Source organism: Poeciliopsis prolifica, unplaced genomic scaffold (assembly GCF_027474105.1).
Source record: "Poeciliopsis prolifica strain line A6 unplaced genomic scaffold, Auburn_PproV2 SCAFFOLD032, whole genome shotgun sequence".
Taxonomy (NCBI): Eukaryota; Metazoa; Chordata; class Actinopteri; order Cyprinodontiformes; family Poeciliidae; genus Poeciliopsis; species Poeciliopsis prolifica.
In genome coordinates this window covers 3,889,605-3,909,540 of record NW_026562407.1, presented here as the reverse complement: position 1 = coordinate 3,909,540, position 19,936 = coordinate 3,889,605, and the positions used below count along the sequence as shown (strand labels likewise).

The following is a 19,936-nucleotide window of genomic DNA, read 5'->3' as shown; positions in this document are numbered from 1 at the left end:
ATGAATGGATGGATGGAGGGGTCCTGGACTTATCTGCATCCATTGCTAATTATTTAATCATTTTTCTTGTTAAGGAATACCATAATCCTAACTCTAACACCTAAAATCTTACAACTGCATTTGATAATGTAGTATTAAAAACAAATAAGACAGAGCTGCATCAATACGCTTTCTTCCGTTAAAAAACAACACAACCCAGACAGCGTCTTTTGCTGCTTTAATGGTAAACAGTGGCATGTTGGATGTTTAGCTGTGAAGGAAATGTGCTCAGTCAATATCTTTTTACTGCTGTGTATTTGTTGCGAGAAGGAGAACAAGAAAGGAAAAACAGCAGTGTGATGAAAAGCTGCTGGGGTTCCAAGAACATGACCAGTGGGAAAATTGTGAACCAGTTCCATGTAGCAGTTTCAAATCTACAATCGTCCCTTATAGCAAAGATGTGCATGGGAAATGACAGTTGAATCAAAGCAAAATTATCCAATGAGTCACATCACCCGGAGTCTGTTAGCTGTTGGGATGCATGCAGACGGGGGGTAGAGGGAGAAGGGAAGGAAGATGAGACAGTTTCTGCTGCTCTCACGCAAACTTTGATGCTGCTGGGGAATCTTCTCCATAAATAACCCTGGAGACGGTCTGGGTAAAGAAACTCGATTAAATCTTCACTTTTTACAAGACGCCCTGACATCAGTGTCACTGCTTATTAAAAACAATGTTGCCGATTTACTCATTTAACGTGCACCAAAACGTAAACAGACCATAAAATTACAAAACTGAGTGGACGTTTAAAGGTTCCCGTCCACTTTCTTGGTAGTCCTCATCATAAAATGGCAAGCACAGAACCAAACATCAAATGTAGTCTTTGCTGATACACGTCCACAGAACCAATTTTGCACACTTGACACACTTCCTTTGTAGCCGTGCCTCTTCAGCTGTCTTCAAGCCGAGAGCCTTGGAGACTTTTAAATCCCACCTTTTAAGTGAGGATTTCTCTGCAGCCTGAGAATGCCTCACTGTTTAGTTATTAATGCCAGAGACAGCCTTTTCCCCCCTATCATTCTGCCTCTGACCTCGAGTAATTCACCTGTCGAACGGCACATTCCCCCTTAGTATTCAAGGCGAAAAATGAAGAGATGGAAATAAACGCTGGGTAGAAACTTATAAAAATTGGCTGTTATATGCATAATTCTTGGCTGTCAAGATGTGAACGCATCCCCTGACAAATTATCACATTTAATAGCTATAAATCAAAAAGGCTATCTACTAAGTAATACATCAGCTGCTCAGTTCAAAGGTAAATCATTTACTTTGGTCCAGTTTTATGGCTTTAGTGGAACCATTTTTTTTTTCCAAGTGACCCATAGAAACACACCGTTGAAGCAAGGAATGGGCCGATTTCCATTTCAAAGTTATACCAAGGCTTCAAAATCGCTTGAATTGTAAGTTATATTGTTGCTATGGTTTAAAGTTCTTTTAATAAGAAATCAGAAAAAGTGCCTAAAAGAAGATTTCTATGAATCTGCTTTTAAAAAACATTATAACAAACAAACAAAATAAACACTGTTTTCAGTTAGGTGACACTGTTTAAAAACTACAGTGGCAAAAACTGAACAACATGTTTGTTAAGCAGCTGACTGAAGGCTGGCAACTCAGCACTAATTAACCAGCTAATATCAGCTTGTCATAACCTCACTGTGCATTACTACCAGAGAATGTGATTGTAGTTTACTGGCCTCATCCTCCCCCACCTGTTGCTTCACAGACCTCATCAGCTGGGTGAAAAATGGATAGAATGTTTTACTCATTCTTACAAAAAAAAGAAAAAAAAGGTTAAATTAACTGTTTGGAAGTATTTTAAAACAAACAAGATAAGGCTGTCTTATTGTTTCTTCCCTTTGTACTCAGAAGTCAGATTGCTCAAGTTCTCAGTCTCGAATAAATCAAGGTCGCCCCTGTGAGGTCACCAGGCAGCCTTGAATTCTCTCTCCAATACGGCAGTCGCAGGTATAAACTAATAATTAACACCTCTGACAGTTTGAATCTCATTAAGCTTCAGGCACACACATAGCTGTTCAATATTTATTTAATAGCATGTTCCCTGAGTGTTTGATCATCAAAAATTAAAACAAATTAGCAAATCCCAGAGGAACTGAAGTCTCCTTGCAAACAGAACTCGCTCTATTTGGGTGTGAAGTCAGTCCCAGTTTCAAACTTTGACTTTAAAGACAAACTACACTGACAAATATAACTGCAGTTGTCAAGCTGGGTCAGGTAATAGGCTTTTGATTTAAACCATTGTTTTTAACTTTTGATTGCACAAAACTTAGTTATCACACTGTGAGAATGTCACACCAACCACTGCCTACTTCAAACCTTTCTATTATGTCTTTATCCAGTTTTGCACCATCTATCAGGCTCTGAATGTGCTTCATAGATGAACTCATTTTGCTTTACTGTAACAGGAGTACTGTGAAGGATGCTCCGTGCCGGCACCCATCACCATCCTAAGGAATCAAAGAGATAGGAATGCTTCAACGTCTGTCTACAAAAAAAATGGACCAGCGGAGGCTGCCTCTGTCTGGAGTATTGGGTCACAGTGGGTGCTCCAGCAGATGCCGCACATGACACCCTCTCACATTTCATGATCGTATGGGTGGCCTCATTGACTGCATTGATTCTGAAGGATTATCCGGGCTGGGGCCATTACACTGAACGCAGGCTGGCTCCTTCCAGTCTGTTGCTGCACTGGATAATCCGGGCTTCTTCATCAGTAATATCATTAGAGCATCATCTCTGCATGTTATTTCTGGGTTATTACCTGCAGGAGAGCATGCTCTATAGCTAAAATGGGCCATTTTTCACGTTCCCTGCTGGGAAGCACAGCCGTGTTGACAAATAAAGCCTTCCACCGACGAAGGGAGGAGAACACCGTGATGCGCTCACATTTGGAGCCCAATGAAACGGATACGTGGCAGCATCTTAAGTAACATCAGGCAGAGGGCTTAAAAGATGTCATTGATGAGACAAAAATCCCAAAACCAACTACAGCCCATTTATTAGGGAATATATTTCAAATTTTGGAGCGCTAAGTGAGATTACAGCTGCTGTTAGTGATTAGTCAACTCCTGCCTTGCTTTAAGATGATTAAACTGTTCAAAAATGGAAGACGAGTAGCTTTCCAAGAGAAATGGAGCAATGACGAGCCGGTGCTTTATGTTAATTGAGGGGTGCCTAATGCAGTCGTTAGCATGCGTAGCAGCAGATGTGGCGAACCTTAATTCTTTTTCACTACTTCCTCTTGGGCTGGCTTGGATGACATCTCTACATTTTTCACTTGATGAGTTGCTCAGTCAGTCACTGAAGAGAAGCACATTTACTTCAAGGACGGCAACTTTAGATGCCACCTCGCCAATTCAACGAGACCCTGACAAATTGAGTCTGGGGGGGAAAAAAAGAGACAAACTGTACCCTTCTGAAGTTTAAACTGGTTGCTGGGCATAAACTTCAGACTCCTTGACTTTATTTACTGGATTTCAGTTCATCCTCATATGAACATTTGTGGTTTATGGTGATGTGGAATAATATTTAACATAAAGTAACATCTTAAGTGCTGTTAAAAAGACTCACACTCACGAAACAATCATAATATCTCCTTTAGGAATATTACCGTAATCTAGACATACATACCAAGCAATTCTCTCTAGCTCATATTGGAGGATGCTAAAGTGAGGCATGTTTGTGTAGAATGCTCATGTGTAGAATTAAGTGTTCAATGCAACGTGTCGTACCTCAACGTTAATAAGTAAAAAAGTGAGAGGACCTCTCCCACCTCTTACTAAACTCCACTGTTTGGGAAAATTAAGGTTTTTGATGCAGCTACATTGGAAAAAGAAAGGTGAACTGAACCAAAACTTGTTACTAAAACGTTTTAAAGCAACAAGTATGTAGCTTGAATTACTCATCTGAAACAATGTCAAGCTGAACATAGACATCCATGATACTGAAGAAAAACCTACTAAAGTTAAAATCAAAATCTTTTTGAAAATCTTCTTAGACAACATTTGCATCTCTTGACATTTGTGGTTCATATTAAAACAGTAACCAGACAGGAAAGAGGGAAAAATATGCAGCAAATGACCAACACTGGGTTTTGAACAGTCTCAACATGGTGCTTTCACTCCACCATTTGAACCACACAGGCCCAGCATTTGCTAACTGTACCATCCACCATAACTGCTTAGCTCTTATTTTAAACAAAAAGTCAAACTACAGTCAAGTTTCGTGCTACAGTTTGTGTTTTTTAGAAGTTTCTCTTCAAACAAATTTGAACAAACCATTAATGTACCGAGCCATGACTTTCACCAAAGTACATACATACCAAAACAGTATAGGTGTATACTGTTTGTGTGCACCTATTTTCTTCTATCTATCCATTCATTTAAGTCTTATCAAAACAAAAAAAAGAAAATGGGGTGAGGATTAAAATTCCGCCCAGTTAACTCCTTTTAATGCAATTGGCTTTTTTAAGTCGCCTAATTAAAGAGAGTTGACCTGTGAGTGACCTAATCTCAGTGTAAATCCTGGTCTTATTTGAGGCCCTCAGAGGTTTGTTAGAGAACATCAGTGAATGAACAGCATCACAAAAATACAGAAGATAGTCAGAGATAAATTTAAGAAGTTTGAAGAAGAGGGTAGGTAATAAATCAGCATCACAAACTTAGAATGCCTCACAAGCGCATTTCAGACCATCACAGTTTGAACTGTGCTCAATAATCATCACAACGTCATGAAAAAAAAAAACATTGCAGAATTTTCTGGAATAATGCAAAGAAGAAAGCAATTATTGACAGAAAGCCAGAAGAAGTTGCTCAGGTTAGATCAGTGTAGTGGAAAACTTAGACTACATATCTTAATAAAAATACCATCCCAAAAGAGAAATTATGTTTTTTATAATTAGCTATGGGACAAAGGAGTTTCCTAGAGTTGATTGGAAGATGGATGAAGCTAAACAAAGGGCAATCCCAGAAGAAAACTTGTTGCAGAATGGATAGAGCTTCACCTCCCAGATATAGTGATGTTAAACAAGCAGCTAGAGCTACAGTGGAATACTTTAAATCAAAGTATTGTCATGTATTACATCTAAATCCACTTCTGAATCTATGTCAATTCATAAACTGATGCTCACAAGTGTTCTCCATCCACTTTGGCTGTGTTAGAGCTGTTTTGCAAACAAAACCAGGCAAAATCTCATATGTTGAAGATAAAGGTAAACTTTCTTTCTCAAAGGCTTGACAGTGAACTTGCATGGGGCAACATTCATATTTCAAGCATCACAAAATCCAACATCAATTCAGTCAATCTATCAGTCACGCCATCCGGTCTGAGCCGAGTATTTTTTGATGTATCACAATGAGCTCAACTTTGACAGTGCATGAATACTTTCGCTGCTCATTTCAGTCTGATCTGGCTCAATTAGCAGGGTTGTAGCAATGACTCATTCATCAACACCGTCCTCTATCAGCTGTTGGGGCTGAGTGTTTGCTCATTCTCTGGCACTGGTGATGGTCTTGTATTCTCTCAGATCCCAAGCCAACAGTGTGACAGTGCAGCTGGAGATACTACTACAGCGATGAGCCCATCTGAATAGAAACTGGCACACAAAAAAGGAGGAGCTCTTTCGTGTCTATCAATAAGAGCGTGAGATAAAATGAGAAAGAACGAGATGCGTAGCATACCTTCACACAGTTTTTGCACACTTTTGAGTGTAGGGATAAAACGATAGGAATGGAGCGCTTCCCCCCGGCTCACAGGGTGTGAGTAATATTCCAGATATAATTTAGAGCACAGAATCACATGCTTACAAAAGCAGCATATGTTGCGTGAGTCAGTTCTGTGCTGAAGCTGAGAAAAAAGGAAGAGAGGGGGAGAAAAAAAAAAAACTTTCCACCTTTTTAGCTCTCCTATTTTCCCCCATCTGGCCTCCCCTAACTCTCTCCCTCGCTTGCTTCCTGCAAGCAATTTTGTACCAGCGGAGCTGCCTTACCTTTCTTCCAATGGCGCCGTTTGGTTCATTTGGTGGAGGCGGCTCAAAGATTCTCTGCTGCTGCTGCGGTGGTAGGGTGGAGTACAGGGGGATGATTTTCATATTGCCGACTTGGGGCCCCAGGTTGTCGACCTCACGCTCGATTCGCTTGCAGGCTTCGTCGATTTCCTGAAAGATGAAAGGACCACAATTGTTCCCTGAACCTCCAGTATATGCAAACACAAAACCAGCCAGGTTCTGAGCAACACCTGGATTAACAATGGAAGTGGGCGGATGCGACAGAGGGGAAGAAATAAGAATGGAGCCGGGGAAACCGTGGTTCCCTGCTACAGTACATTTGTTCTAACTATCGTTCCATCTGATGGAGGAAATTAAACTTGGACTGCAGCACGCTTTGCTGAGCTCCCTGTGGCTCTGTTGTCAAATGCAGCAATCATGGAAAACACAGACGACCACGCTCGGAAGGCACAAACGTGCAGAGCCAGACACACTCAAACGGGGTTTATTATTCCACAGCGCAGTATTGTAGAGGGGAATGTGATATGAGACTGCAGCATTGATGCATAACCAGCGGCAAATCATGGCAGATCAGTTTAGTGGAGCTGAACGTTCAAGAGCCGGTGGGTTGGCAGACAGAAGCCGTGAGTAGCGCCAGGAATGAGGATAGGAAATACAAATTTGGAGCCTATTCTCTAACAGCATATTAAAAGTAATAGGAAAAATACATTATAAATATTCCACAAAGCCTTTTGCCTAACAACATAAAGATTGATTCATTTTTCTTTCATTCTATTGTAACACAGACAATTCCATCTTTTAACAACTGTTCAAAGTTCTGAACAGTTTGCAGCATAAAACAAAGCTGTCAACACATTTAGTTTTTTTTTTTTTTTTTTTTTTTAAGCTAGTCCCAGTTAGGAACCATTTCATTATGTTCCAAGCAACAATCATTTCATCTTCAACGTGCTGCAGCTCCTCCGCGTGACACCTTGCTGCTTATGCTGTTGCACCACCTACAGGCCCACGGGAGCACTGCAGCAACTTTTCAAAGAGTTGCAATGAAGGCACTCAGAGTAACAAGCCTAAAATTTATGCCTCAGAACAAGTACTAGAAGCAACAATGGTTTAACAGTGTACCAAAGATCCAGCCAAAAAAAGTGACATTTATGACTTACAAAATGTTCATGAACATCCTGTTCCTAAACTTCTTTAAAGAAAACTGATAATGCTATGATAAAGTACCTCTCAAACTTTTTCAAGTTTGACAAGTTCACTTGAAGAATTTTTTAAAATCACTTTGGGATGATTTGTTACAAGATACAATCTATGTGATGAATTTTTATCCAGTCCACGGGGCAGCCAACTGTTTTCATAATTAGAAAAGTCATTTATATAGTTTAAACTTTGTCCAAAAGAAATGGAAGTTGTTCCATAACTGCAAACCTACAAAGACGTGAGCATCCATTTAAAATGACAGGCGAGGCAAGCCCGTTGTGAAAGGCTATTCAGAGAAAAGCCATTGTTGGCAACAAGCTGTAAGAAATCCCACTTGCAGTTTACTACAGTTTTACGTGGAGTACACAGCAAAACATCTGGAAGCGTGAAATGTCCTCAAAACCAGTACTGCATATCACTATGCCCACACTGAGACATGATGGTGGCACTATCATGGTGTGGGAATGCTTTTCATCAGCAGGAAAAGCAAAGTCGGTCAGAGTTGATCCTGTTGAGAGGCTGCAGAAGACTGAAAACGGGGACATAGATTCACCATCCTGCAGGACAAAGAGCCTAAGGACAGCCAGAGCTCCAATGCAATGTTTTGGAATATTCAAATGAAAGAATATTCTAGTCCAAATTCTGCCCAGATCCCAATTGAGAATCTAGGGTCATCATTTTAAATTGATCAGACAATCACCATCTTAAAGAAGAATGGTCAAAAATGTTGGTGAGCTAAATACAAAAGGAACTACAGAGTTCTAATTGTAAAAATAAAGTAAGAACCCAACAACAAATATTTACGTTTGACAAAATGTGAAGAAGTCACATTTAAAAGCTTTATGCATTAAAAGCTTTATGTATCTTCAGTGACTTCTTATACAGTGATGTGCAGTATACTGGTCATTAACAACAAGTTTTAGTCATTTATTGAAATCATTTTTTTCCATGACAAACCTTGTAGTTGATCTCCTATTACAACAAATAACATATTTTTAAAAAAATTTTGTCTGAAATTTACAAAAATTTACTACAAATTTAACCCAGTTAACCATGTTTGTGAGGAAAACTGTATGTTTATTATTCCAGTAGGGCTGTTTGAATTATGTTTACATTATGGGTTATGTAGTTTTGTCACAGTATAATAACACTAATTTGACATTGACATAACAGTCAGAACTACAATGAGTGATGCTAAAAGATTTTTTTTTAAAAAGACGATGGATCTATGATGGAACTAATTTAACATATAATTTAAAACATCGTATGAAAAATCTGTATATATCTAAGACTTTTTAGAGCCCAATATTGAGAAGATTAAATTTTAGACTTTTTAATACCCTGCAGAAGCCTGGATTTCCTTTTCTTCCCATCAGGACTGTAAATAGGTTATTAGCCCGGTTTGTCCTCTTGTTCATCAAATCAAGTCGGGGCTCTCCGATGGCCATGTGCCTCTTAATCAACACGCTGACACGTGGAAAACGCTAAATCTGAATGGATCGGTAAAATTAGCCTCAGTATTAATAGCCTATCAAGCTTCTGGATGCAGCAGCTGCCACGAAAAAAAATAAATAAATAACCTCTTTGCCAAAGCGCTGGAAGCAAGCTGGCTGTCTGTCCTGTAGGGATTTGAAGACAAAGTGTGCGTGTACGCGTGTGTGTGCACGTGCATAAACATTTGTCCAGCATTGGGAACCCGTCCACCAGCTCTGCCTGTGACCCCAGAAGCAAGAATCTAACTAGCCAAGCTAAAGTACCAACACATTTGGGCACCCTCCTTGACAAGCAAACAACACCCCCGCCTCAACCCCCACAAATCCTCCAGTTTTTTTGATGTTAGCTGCTGAGGGGGAAGCTTAAATATTAGGACTTATCTACTCTCGACAGCTGTGATAAGTTTCAACTTTCTCATTTGTAGCTGGCGCTTCAGTTCTGTTTGTTTGTGGAAGCCAAATATCTCTCAGAAAAGCCGAGGAGGAGAGAGCTACGTGGTCGTTTGCGCTTGCTTCCCCTCTGATATAAATTAAACAGTCAGATAAAAAGAATCTATGGCTTTGCCATGGATCTGCCTCCAAATCATTAGTCTACATCAAAGTTGCTGGGAGACTGAAGAGGTTAAGAAGCGCTTGAGGGGCACACTGCTGCACCCTTTGAACAGCCATCTCTGCCAGACCTACAACACATTAACTTCTTTAACCCAATTAGGAGAGGGTGATAATGAACTCACCATGGGAGCGCTCTCTGTTATGCCTGAGCTTTACACAGCATGGGGTTGTGGAATATAAATCAACAAATTACATCTAACCACAAAAAAAGAGAAAATCTTTAACACTTTGGCTGAAAATATCTTAGACTTTTTCCAAGTCAGTCACGGGAGGGACGATCAATGTTTCAGCTGGGATACCACTTATTCTAAAATCAATTACCAATCCTCAAAGGAGACCACTTCAAGCACTACGCCGCCCAATGACTTGATCTTGTTTGTAACAAGCTGCATATCGATCTTGGTTTGACAAATTAATACTGACGTAGGTGTTCTACAACAGCCAAGCTGGTGTCAAATGCCAGATAATTACTGGTAATAAACAACCAGCGAGAAAATGTGACTGGGGAAGTCAGAACGACATGACATCATTTGAGTGGCCAACACGGCACTTGCTTCTCGGACTGCAGGTTCACTGGTGGTTCCTCAAGTTTCTAAAAATAGACTGGGAGGAACAAGCTGCTCTCCAGTGGAAATAGCTCCCAGTTTTTGTCCAGGTGGCAGACACCCTGTCCACTTTCACTTTCCTTTTTGATAAAGCTTACAGTTTACAGGCTCAGATTATCCTAAACTATCTCTTTAGTTATGCTGCAACAGGTTTAAGATTCTGGAGGACATCCACTGAATCTGGAAAGTTTCCGCAGCGCTACACTTTTTCCATATTTCTTTGCATCACAGCCTTATTCTAGATTGTAGTAGATTCATCTATTTCCCTAAAATTCTAGTTGTCACCATTCATGCTAAAAGCACCTCAACGTGCTTTAGAGAATTATAAACAATACACCCACAAGATAAAAAACAAACAATATGAACAGTCACCCCACTCTGAGGTCAAGAGCGATGTGGAGTCTGCCAGTTTCTGCTACATCACAGCAACCCCATACCATAATGCTGCCACCACCATGCTTCGGTGTAGGGAAGATATTGGCCTCTATAACACTTGAGATGTTTGGAGGAATCATGACGCCTGTAGAAATCAAAAATCTCTATCGGTTTGCTTTGTCTCTTAGTGTTTTTGATTTTAACTGTTTATGTGGTGCATAAGTTTCATGTGACGCTTAAATGTTGTATATTTATTTATTTGTTGTAACTTTGTCGTTTTGTTTTTCCGTAAAGCCCTCGGATTTAAAGTGCGCTTTAATGAAATAAACTTGTCTAACCTAAGCACCAAAATTGAGTCCAATGTGTGTATCTGTCTCCACCAGTGATGCTTGCCAATACAACCACTTTTGATTAAATGTTCTCCAACAGTATTCCGTCAAAGAGCTGAGAAACTAATCATGGCAGCAAAAGGCGCTGCTGGATCCGACAGGCTTCTCCTCTCCACTGATCAGGAGATTGAGACATTTGTTGGTGCTTTTCTGCGCGCGTGTGTGTCCACCCAGCTGTGACCAAATTCATCACTTTGGGCATGGACCCTGCCCTCCATTACACATCAGTGGACGACATTTGCAGGAGGGGGAAAAATAATGACTTAATTTCAGAGATTTGTGAGAAGGTTGGAATCTGGGTCACTTGTCTTCTTTTTTTACATTTGCAGCACAAATCCTGATGATTTCCAACGAGCCAGAGTCACAGACAGCCAAGTCATTTATTCATCAAAGGATTAGAGATATTTTGTCAAGTGTGCCTATTTTTTCAGTTTCCATGTTAACATTTAGGATTCATAGTGGTAAAAGTACACTGTTTAATTCTAAGGTATTGCCAATTTGAACATTTCTAAATAGTCCAAATCCTGACCACCCTGTGTGGCAGAACACTAGCAATCCGCTTCAAGCTTAAACACATTAAATCTTGGTGGTTGCAGCACCATGCTCTGGGAATGTTATACCTCAGCTGAGTCAGAGAGAAAGGTCAGGAATTAAACGCAGGGCAATTTTTGAGAAAAAAGAATCTGTTAGTGGCTGGAAAACGTTTGACAGACAGAGCTTAATATAAAGGCTAAGATCAAACCATATTAATGTGTCACAATACACAATATATGAGGAAAAAGATTTGCTTATTGCTATTCAAAGACACTTTCTGTTCAACAAGACTGAATTGTAACCAATTTGTCACAAAGAATGGACAAAAATGTTTCCAAAGCTGGTAGAGAAATAATGCATAGGACTTGAAATTAACTGCAGAAAATAGTTCAATGACGTATGGACATGTGGGGCTGAATACAAATGCACCAAACTGCAGATTTTTATTTGTGAAATATCTTAAAATATCATCCATCCTTTTTTGCTTATGCTTCATTATGTTGCCTTTTTAGTATTGCCCCCAACAATGTTCACCAACCTGCAGCTCCCTGGGCTTTCCACAATTGCTCTTTAAATGTTAGCTAGAAACTTCAACTGGTATTTTTCAACTTAGAAATAATAACAAATCCTTGTTTTAGCAGTTTTTCATTTTTTATGGAATAATTGCATTTAATTCCCACAACAGAATGACACTAAGTATACCAGTAATATTATTTAAGATAAATTTTTCACGTCTTGGTTTTGAAAATATGTTTGTACTTACTTTTCCATAAATATGAACATTACCTCAAAGTAAACGTATGTATTCACTTTTAGCATAAGCTTTATTTTTTCCACCTGTAAATTGAAATGAAATGGTGGTTCTTTAAAAAGAATGTCAACAAATTCCTATGGCAGATATTTATCAAAATATTATACGTTATCTTTTTTCAAAAGGTCATGTAATGTCTATGGATTTAAACTAATTTTATTTAGCTGGATTGAGGGCTAGAATAGTTCTTCATCAGATTAAATGCCAAAAAAGTATACTGAACTTTTTTATGGAGTAAAGATACTTTTGCAAAACACAGCATGCTCAAAAAATTCCACACATTTAAAAATTCATAGAACTTCAAAGTTTTGCAGAGGGGAAATCCAACTTGTTAAGATCATTTAACCTTCCATTTCCTCTGTAAGAGCAAATGTTAATGCCGTGCATAAACTATGCCCCATAAAACCTCAATGAACTGAAGCAACTTGTAAAGAGGCGGCCAATATCCCATCAAACAAAGTGAGAGGCTGATAAGGTCATATAGAAGGTAAATACATCATGTACTATACTTATTTGTACATAAACTGTAGTAGCTCATTAAGTCTTCAATTTAGGTGAAATTTAGGAACAAAATTCTTTCTTTAATGTCATGATACATAAACTTTAAGAACTAAAATAGAGTGCACGTTGAGAATGCACAAGATATCATTATATTGTTATTACAGTATCAGCGCATGCATTATTAACACTGCTCAGGACTGGAATGCAGTAATTGTTGAACTAATGTATTTCCAAAGTCATGAATTCAAGCTTGAATGGAAATTTAATATTATGCCTGTTGGTTGGAGCCTTACTGCTGTAGAAGCTCACAGAATACAAGAGCAAGATGCTAATCATCACAAAGAGAAAAAAAGAAGGGAGGAGAATGTGCATGTATTGAATTTGATATTGTCATTATAGTTACCGATAATACCACTGAATTATTTACTAAAATGATGTATAAGAAATAACATACATTGTTATTCTGGCTACTCAGGAAAGCTGGTACGCACCTTTTTTTCCACAAGGAAGACATATTTTTCTATACTTATCCAGATTTGGAAAATAAAATACCTACTACCAAAAAAATGTTGGATACTTTCCAGGAACCCTCTAAATCACAAAAGATTTTTTTTCTCATTTTGTCTGGGGGAGGTACCTCCTGTCCAGTGAGGAAGAGCAGAATGTCCCCCTTTTCTTCCTCACACATATGGATCTGGATCACGGTGCGGATGGCCGCCTCCAGGTAGTCTCGCTCGGGCTCCGGTGTGTAAAAAATCTCCACGGGGTGCGTGCGTCCAGGGATGGTTAGCAGCGGGCAGTTGTCAAAATACACTTGGAACTTTCCGGCGTCCAGCGTCGCACTCATGACGATGACCTGAGCAGAAAACAGGACGTGGCAGCTTGTCGGCGAGGCGCACAGTGTTCATGTGAAAAATTTAAGTAATGAGTTTGTGTAATAATAGGTCTGAGCATACAAGAGAAAATAGTTTCGTTGTCTTGCCAATTATGCAGTAGGACAAGTTCTAAGAAGACAAGGATGGAATTAAAATTGTGATTAATGTGTCTGCATCCTTCTATGGCATGAATGATGCAACAAATTTTAATTTTGAAAGAGAACTCTGGCACAAACCGAATACAGAGTCTATAATGTACACTAGAGCATTGCAATCCAAGTAACTGACCTACAAAGATCTATGGCAGACCCTGTTCCTGTTGCCAGGTACACGGCGTTCTTAAACAGAGCCATTAGCCTGTGTGCATTAGGATTCTGATGGGAAACACGACTCCCATTTTCAATCTCTAATATTTTCAGGGGCCAGCGTCTCTGCATTTCGCTTTACGCTCTGCAAGAGATCCTAATTGCTCTTAATCAAGGCAAATTAAACTTTCAAATTTGGTGAGCGATAGGGATGAAGGAGATAAGGGGAGTGGGTGGATGATCATTCCCAATAACCTAGAGCTCATTTAACAGTCTGCGAACAACAATCTAACCTTTGATTTCACTCTGACAAACAACTAGTCATTATCCATCTGCTTTATGAAAATTATATCTGGCACACGCGAGACCATAAAACTTCTGCCTGCCTTTACGATCATCACATCGATGCCGACAGTTGCTGTTTTCCTCCTGGTTGACCGGCTGAAAACAGTAGGTGATTCTAGGAGCGATCTATGCTGCTACTGCGGTGCACAAAAATGGGTGTTCCTGAGTTTAACAGCAGCATTTCTCTTTCCACAACATGGAGACTTAGTCAGAAAACCACAACAACAGGAAAAAGGGAGAGAGGTGGGAAATAAATCCTCTTCTTCTCTGAATTCATTCTTGGAGGAAGTAATATTTAGGGCTGAAATGTAGCTTTACAAGAGATAAACTCAATATTTGTGGGAAACCAAAGGTTATGTCTGTGAAATAAATCTGCAAGCAGTAAAAAAAACAAACAACTGCAGCACCTGACCCTGAAATTACATCCTAGAAATAAAGCAGAGAGTAAAGAAAAACTCAGGAGATTTCTGTGAGCTGGTTTCTACCTTGAGGTCAGACCTCTGGCGGACTACTTCCTTAAGAACCCCCATGAGGATGTCTGTGGCTAATGTGCGTTCGTGGGCCTCGTCCAGAATGATGACACCATAGCGCTCCAGCAGGGGATCGTTCATAGCCTCCCGCAGCAACATTCCATCTGTCATGTACCTGAGCAAAAAGAGGATACGGTGCCAACACTAACTTAGCAGTACACTGATTCTTTATCGTTATCTACAGCTACAATATCTGATAAAACCTGCTTAAAATAAAGGGAAAAAAAAGAGAGATGCATTTTCCTTTTCAGACCTATTTATAGTTGTCCCTACCTTAGACACAGAGATAGAACAAGTAATATACCGACTTCTCTACAGACTTCTAAACTTCTAAAAAAAATTATAACAACTCTAATATTACTAAACACTTAAAAAGCAGTTGGTTGGGTAATGATGGCCACATTTCAAGATGTCAGTTGACACTGAAATATTTCAATATCTTATAAAATGAACATTTCAATATAGGGCTGCACAGCAAATAATCTTAACATTAATACTCCAAGTTAACTTTTCAATATTGTATTTTAATTTATTAAACTTTTCAACAAAAATATAAAAAGGTAGCAGTGCAGATTATATGTATTTGTGAGTTCCACATCAGTTTGGCTCCACACTTTTTTTCTGTTAAAGTTACAATTAAAAAAAAAATAATAATATGGCAGAAAATCCACTTGCTTCAATTTTGAATGAGCTTAGTTCTAAAAGTTTAAAGTTTTTCCACAGGTCTCAAGGTTCAATGCTGGAGAATACTTCAGTACTTGAGAAGGAGACACTCAGCTGGCTATCAGTAAGCCAATAGTAAAAACAGAACTGAATGCACTGAAGAGGATTAGAAACATTTTCTTATATTTTCTCCAAATAAATGTTGGAGAAGACTTTCAAACTGGCATGAAAACTCATCTTCTGACAGATGACTGCGTGGGTTAATGTGCAGGCTTAATGTTTAGTCGTGTAAATAATGTTAATGAATCACATTTGGATCACACAAATTCATAAAGCATAGCTGCAGTTAAAAAATACAATTCACACATGGGTTCTAATTATAGATTAGAGACATAGTCTCCAGATTTACCTTTAATTTTGCACTTATCCAAACATTGAGGCTGTCTTTAAATCTGTCAATAGTATAGATTTGATATTTTGTACTTTTATATTTTGTTGCTTCTATTTCAATTTTGTGGTACAAAACAAGCATCCAATTTTGAAGACAAAGCCAACTAATAATTTAAGATTAGAATAATCAGTTACTTAGGAGGTTAGTCACTATAAAAATCGTCATCATCATCGTCAAAAGCAGCCATATTTTAATGCCCTAGTGAAATTTTATGTAATAACTACTTACTTTAATACAGTTTTGGCAGAGCTGCAGTCCTCAAACCTGATGGAGTAGCCCACCTCTTGACCCAGCATGACATCCATCTCATCTGACACCCTCTGGGCGACGCTCATCGCCGCCACCCGCCTGGGCTGGGTGCAGGCTACCGCTCTCCTCGGTCCCTGCAGCGAACGCACCATGTCTACACACCACTGTGGGATCTGCAGGACAGGAGAAAAGTTACATTTTGTTCGTGCTTCACATGAGCAGAAAAAAAAACAGTACCACCGAACACTTGTTTAGTTAATGGGTTTAAATCATTGACATACATTTGCATTTGCAATATACATATCCATGGTTTGAATGCACATATTGTTTTGAAAAGAAAGATTCTAATGTTATTACTGGGAGTTTCAGTTTTCCATTCTAATTTTGCTTTGAGAACTGCAAATTACATGAAAAAATGTTTTTATTCTTTGCCCAAAAAATTAAAGTTCATCTTTTTCAACAAGAAAATGCACCGCGCTTCCAGCTACTTTTCTGGTTCATCTTTGGTTACAATTGGGATTTTAGATATAAATAAATTTTAAAGTTAACTAGCATGTAGGTTACTAAAAAGTAAAATAAATAAATTTAATTTCCTTTAAACTTTTGCCTTTTTTTCCCAATCTAAGTAAGTATTTGTATTTGGGGGGAGAAAAAAAGTTAATTTCCCCAACTTTCATGCATCAGTAAACTGCATAAAACGAACCCAAATATTCACAGCACAGATTTTTAAGCATCATCAGTGCAGAACCCATCTACACACTTAAACCACTCCACTTTGCAGGATCGTTTATATTCATCTCAGGATGAGGCACAGACTCTGTGATTTACTCTAATCTTCTCCTGCAAATTTAAAAAAAAAGAAAGAAAAAAAAAACACATACACACTGCCTGTCTGCTTGCTTAAACCACTTAAGACTTAAGGTTAGCTAACTGGGAATCAAATCTTAAAACAACCCAATGAAAATACATGAATCATTCATAGTATCGATATCTTTTTATGATAACATTAAAGCAATTTTAACCACCCAGAGCCAGCCTCTAAATTTACTGTGACATAGTTGGGTCAGTTCATTAAAAGTCTGGTTTAGGGGGGCAACTGATAGCTGCTGCATTTCAAAATTTTAGCATGCCCCGTGCCTCTACCTGCGTGGTTTTTCCAGAGCCCGTCTCTCCGACCAGCACGAACGACTGGTTCCGCATCAAGATTTCTGTAAAGACGTCTCTGTACTCCCAGACTGGGAGCTGCTGCCGCTTCTTTAGGATCTCATGGTAGCGTGGTGTGTGGGGCAGGTTGGTGAAGGGGTTTATCTGCTGCTGAACGGGAGGTCGGTTCACAAAACTCCAACTGGCTGCAGCCGAGGCGACGGGGTCGTCGCCTGACTTCACGTCTCGGCCCCTGTTACAGTTCCGATCCCGGTTCCTGTCACGATCCCGGTCTCTGTCACGCCTTGAACAGGAAGAGAATGAAGTTAGGATTTAATAAAACGCCACACTCAAAAGGAAACACTTCAGCGTCCATTTAGGCCAACAGTGAGAAAAATAAAAAGTTGTGGACAAATGTTAACCATGTCAAGCTCTTCTTTTGTAAAAATACTATGAAAAGGTTACTGCACATTCTTTTTCACACTGGAAAATAGATGTCTAATCAAGTATAGCATGCAAAGGTCATGAATAAACTAATTGCTTGGAGCATTTCTCCCGTTACAAAAAGGCCTATTTATCAGCTTCAGCGCACAAATTTGAAACTTTTACATTGTCGAAAAAGCTATTAAGTGCTTTGTGTCGCCTTTATATTACAACACTAAAAAAAAAATCCCACAACTGTTCCGAGGAGAGCTGATAAGACTCACTGGAAATGTTCAAACAATGCATGCAAAAGGTCACCACTAACTAAAATGTAAATCCTTCACTTCTTCAAATTAGTCAGTTATTGACGCACTATTTATATTTTTGTTGTCCACAAAAGTAACAGTTTTTCTTTTTATGGGAAAATATTTTACATGATCATGTCATGATAAATCTAACCACTTTATCCTTGCAAGGTGACCCAACAGTTTCTGCCAACCCAGAGAGAACCCAACCATGTACAGGGAAAACATGCAACTTCTATGTAAAACAATCCTTGCTATAGATCATTCTCTACACTTTTAAAAATTATTGCATTACTTCTTCAGCATTTCAAGTTCTGCAGAAACCTGCAAATGAGGCGTTTCTTAATTCAGGTGTGGTGAACCAGGCAAACATTGAAAATAATGGTGTCCAAACTTTTTGCCACACATCACATGGCAACCCAGTGATACACAACCATGCACACACACCAATAAGCAGTTTAGTGAGACCAAGGAGAATATTACCTGTATGGACAGTGGGAGAAAGTACACTGGGGCATTTTTCATTTTTATCTGTTCAAAGACAAGCTTTGCATGCATTATTTTTGAAGAAATTAGCCTCAAGAATATGTAAATCATTGTAGATTTAAAACAAAAAATGGTAAAATACTACTTTTTCAATAAAATGCTCCTTTAATTACACAGTTTTATATTACTGGTGGGTTTGAATGTTTTTTTTTCTATTCTGTTTGGGTTATTTCTTCTATCCTTCACAACAAGAACGGGAAATGAGTCACTCTTATATTAAAAAGCACTTGTAGTATTTGGCCAAGTTTAGCCATTTGTAGGGCCTTTAGTGGCCCTAGAAAAGGTCCACTAAAGGCAATTACTGACAATACTGCAGTGACCAACTTAACATTTTCTGAGCATGTTGTAAGTAAAAGACAAATTACACCAAACAGCTTCAATCTTTAAAGAATATAATTCATCTCCAAGACTCAAACTATAAACTTTTGAAAATGTCAATCTGAGTTGGTGGGCCAAATTGCTACTATCTGTAAACTACAGTCAAGGTGCCACAAAAAAAAAGAAAATCATCACAAGGTCAGCAAACGGTACCCAGTTTGCACTTTGAACATCTGCTCTGGTTTCAATCAGGTTTGGTCACTGAGGGTCATTCTAAAACATGAGAATGTATCCATAAAACACTGTTGGAACAAAGTTACACTCCCAAGTCAACCCAAAACTATTTCTGCTTATGGATACCGTCTAAAAGCAGCGTTTCCCCAAATATTTTTTCTTTAAAACTCAATTTAGAGGCATTACAAACACTGTTTAGAAAATACTTTTAACAAAGGCTAAACACTTACATTTGTTCTGAACTTCTTAAATAAAAATGGACATCTTGTAAGGTGTCTGTGTACACTGCGAGGACAAAGGTGTCAAACATTTATTAAAACATGGGAAGTCTGCACCAGAATGACCTTTCTACTTTAGCTTTAGCTACCATAGCATGCTAACACTAGTAATACTTCACTGGTGCGTTTCTATTTTCTGTTTTCTATTTTCTAAACACTGCAAGTTACATTGAGCGACTTCCTGACATTTACCCGAATTACTAAAGCCTAGAATTTTTTTTTCTAGCTCACTAACTTCATGTTTATCTGTGAAGCACTGACAGAGTTAGCTTGCAACAATAACAAGCTGCAATCAATCCCAGCAGTTTGACGCTTAAGCTAAAAGGCTGAAGGAACATATAACGAATGTGCCTGTTTTAACTTGAGGAATAATCGTTCTCTAATAGTAAAAAAAAAAAAAAATAGGTATACACATGCTGAGACATGCTTTTGTCCAAAAATAACAGCGAATCAATCCATGTAGAGTTTGACCAAACGCTTGAACCCCGGCTAACACGGCAACCGGAAACTTACCTCATAATTATTCCCGGTGGTCAAGAAAATAAACTCCAAAGCTGCTACTGTGTCTCAAAATCACTGCAGAAAAATTCCAGAATGTCTTAAATTCAATGAGGGACGACTGCTTTGAAAGTCTAGGTCAAAGCAGATGCTCCAGAGCAGCTGGATGCGGAGGAGGATGCAGATGATGCAGGAGGG

General features: G+C 38.8%; 1 protein-coding gene across 5 annotated transcripts in view; it reads right to left on the bottom strand.

The window, feature by feature from the left end:
• The window catches only part of dhx15 (DEAH (Asp-Glu-Ala-His) box helicase 15), a 31,161-nt gene extending 11,225 nt beyond the window's left edge, over nucleotides 1–19,936 (bottom strand). The window contains exons 1-7 of one of the 5 annotated variants that reach the window (XM_055051084.1): nucleotides 19,652–19,670; nucleotides 19,193–19,247; nucleotides 17,137–17,440; nucleotides 15,973–16,166; nucleotides 14,586–14,745; nucleotides 13,213–13,431; nucleotides 6,041–6,208 (exon numbers count right to left, since the gene is read on the bottom strand). In XM_055051084.1, coding sequence (XP_054907059.1) covers nucleotides 6,041–6,208; nucleotides 13,213–13,431; nucleotides 14,586–14,745; nucleotides 15,973–16,166; nucleotides 17,137–17,440; nucleotides 19,193–19,247; nucleotides 19,652–19,655 — 1,104 coding nt within the window. In that variant the 5' untranslated portion in view covers nucleotides 19,656–19,670. The other 4 variants (XM_055051087.1, XM_055051088.1, XM_055051083.1 and 1 more) reach the window with 4 other exon arrangements.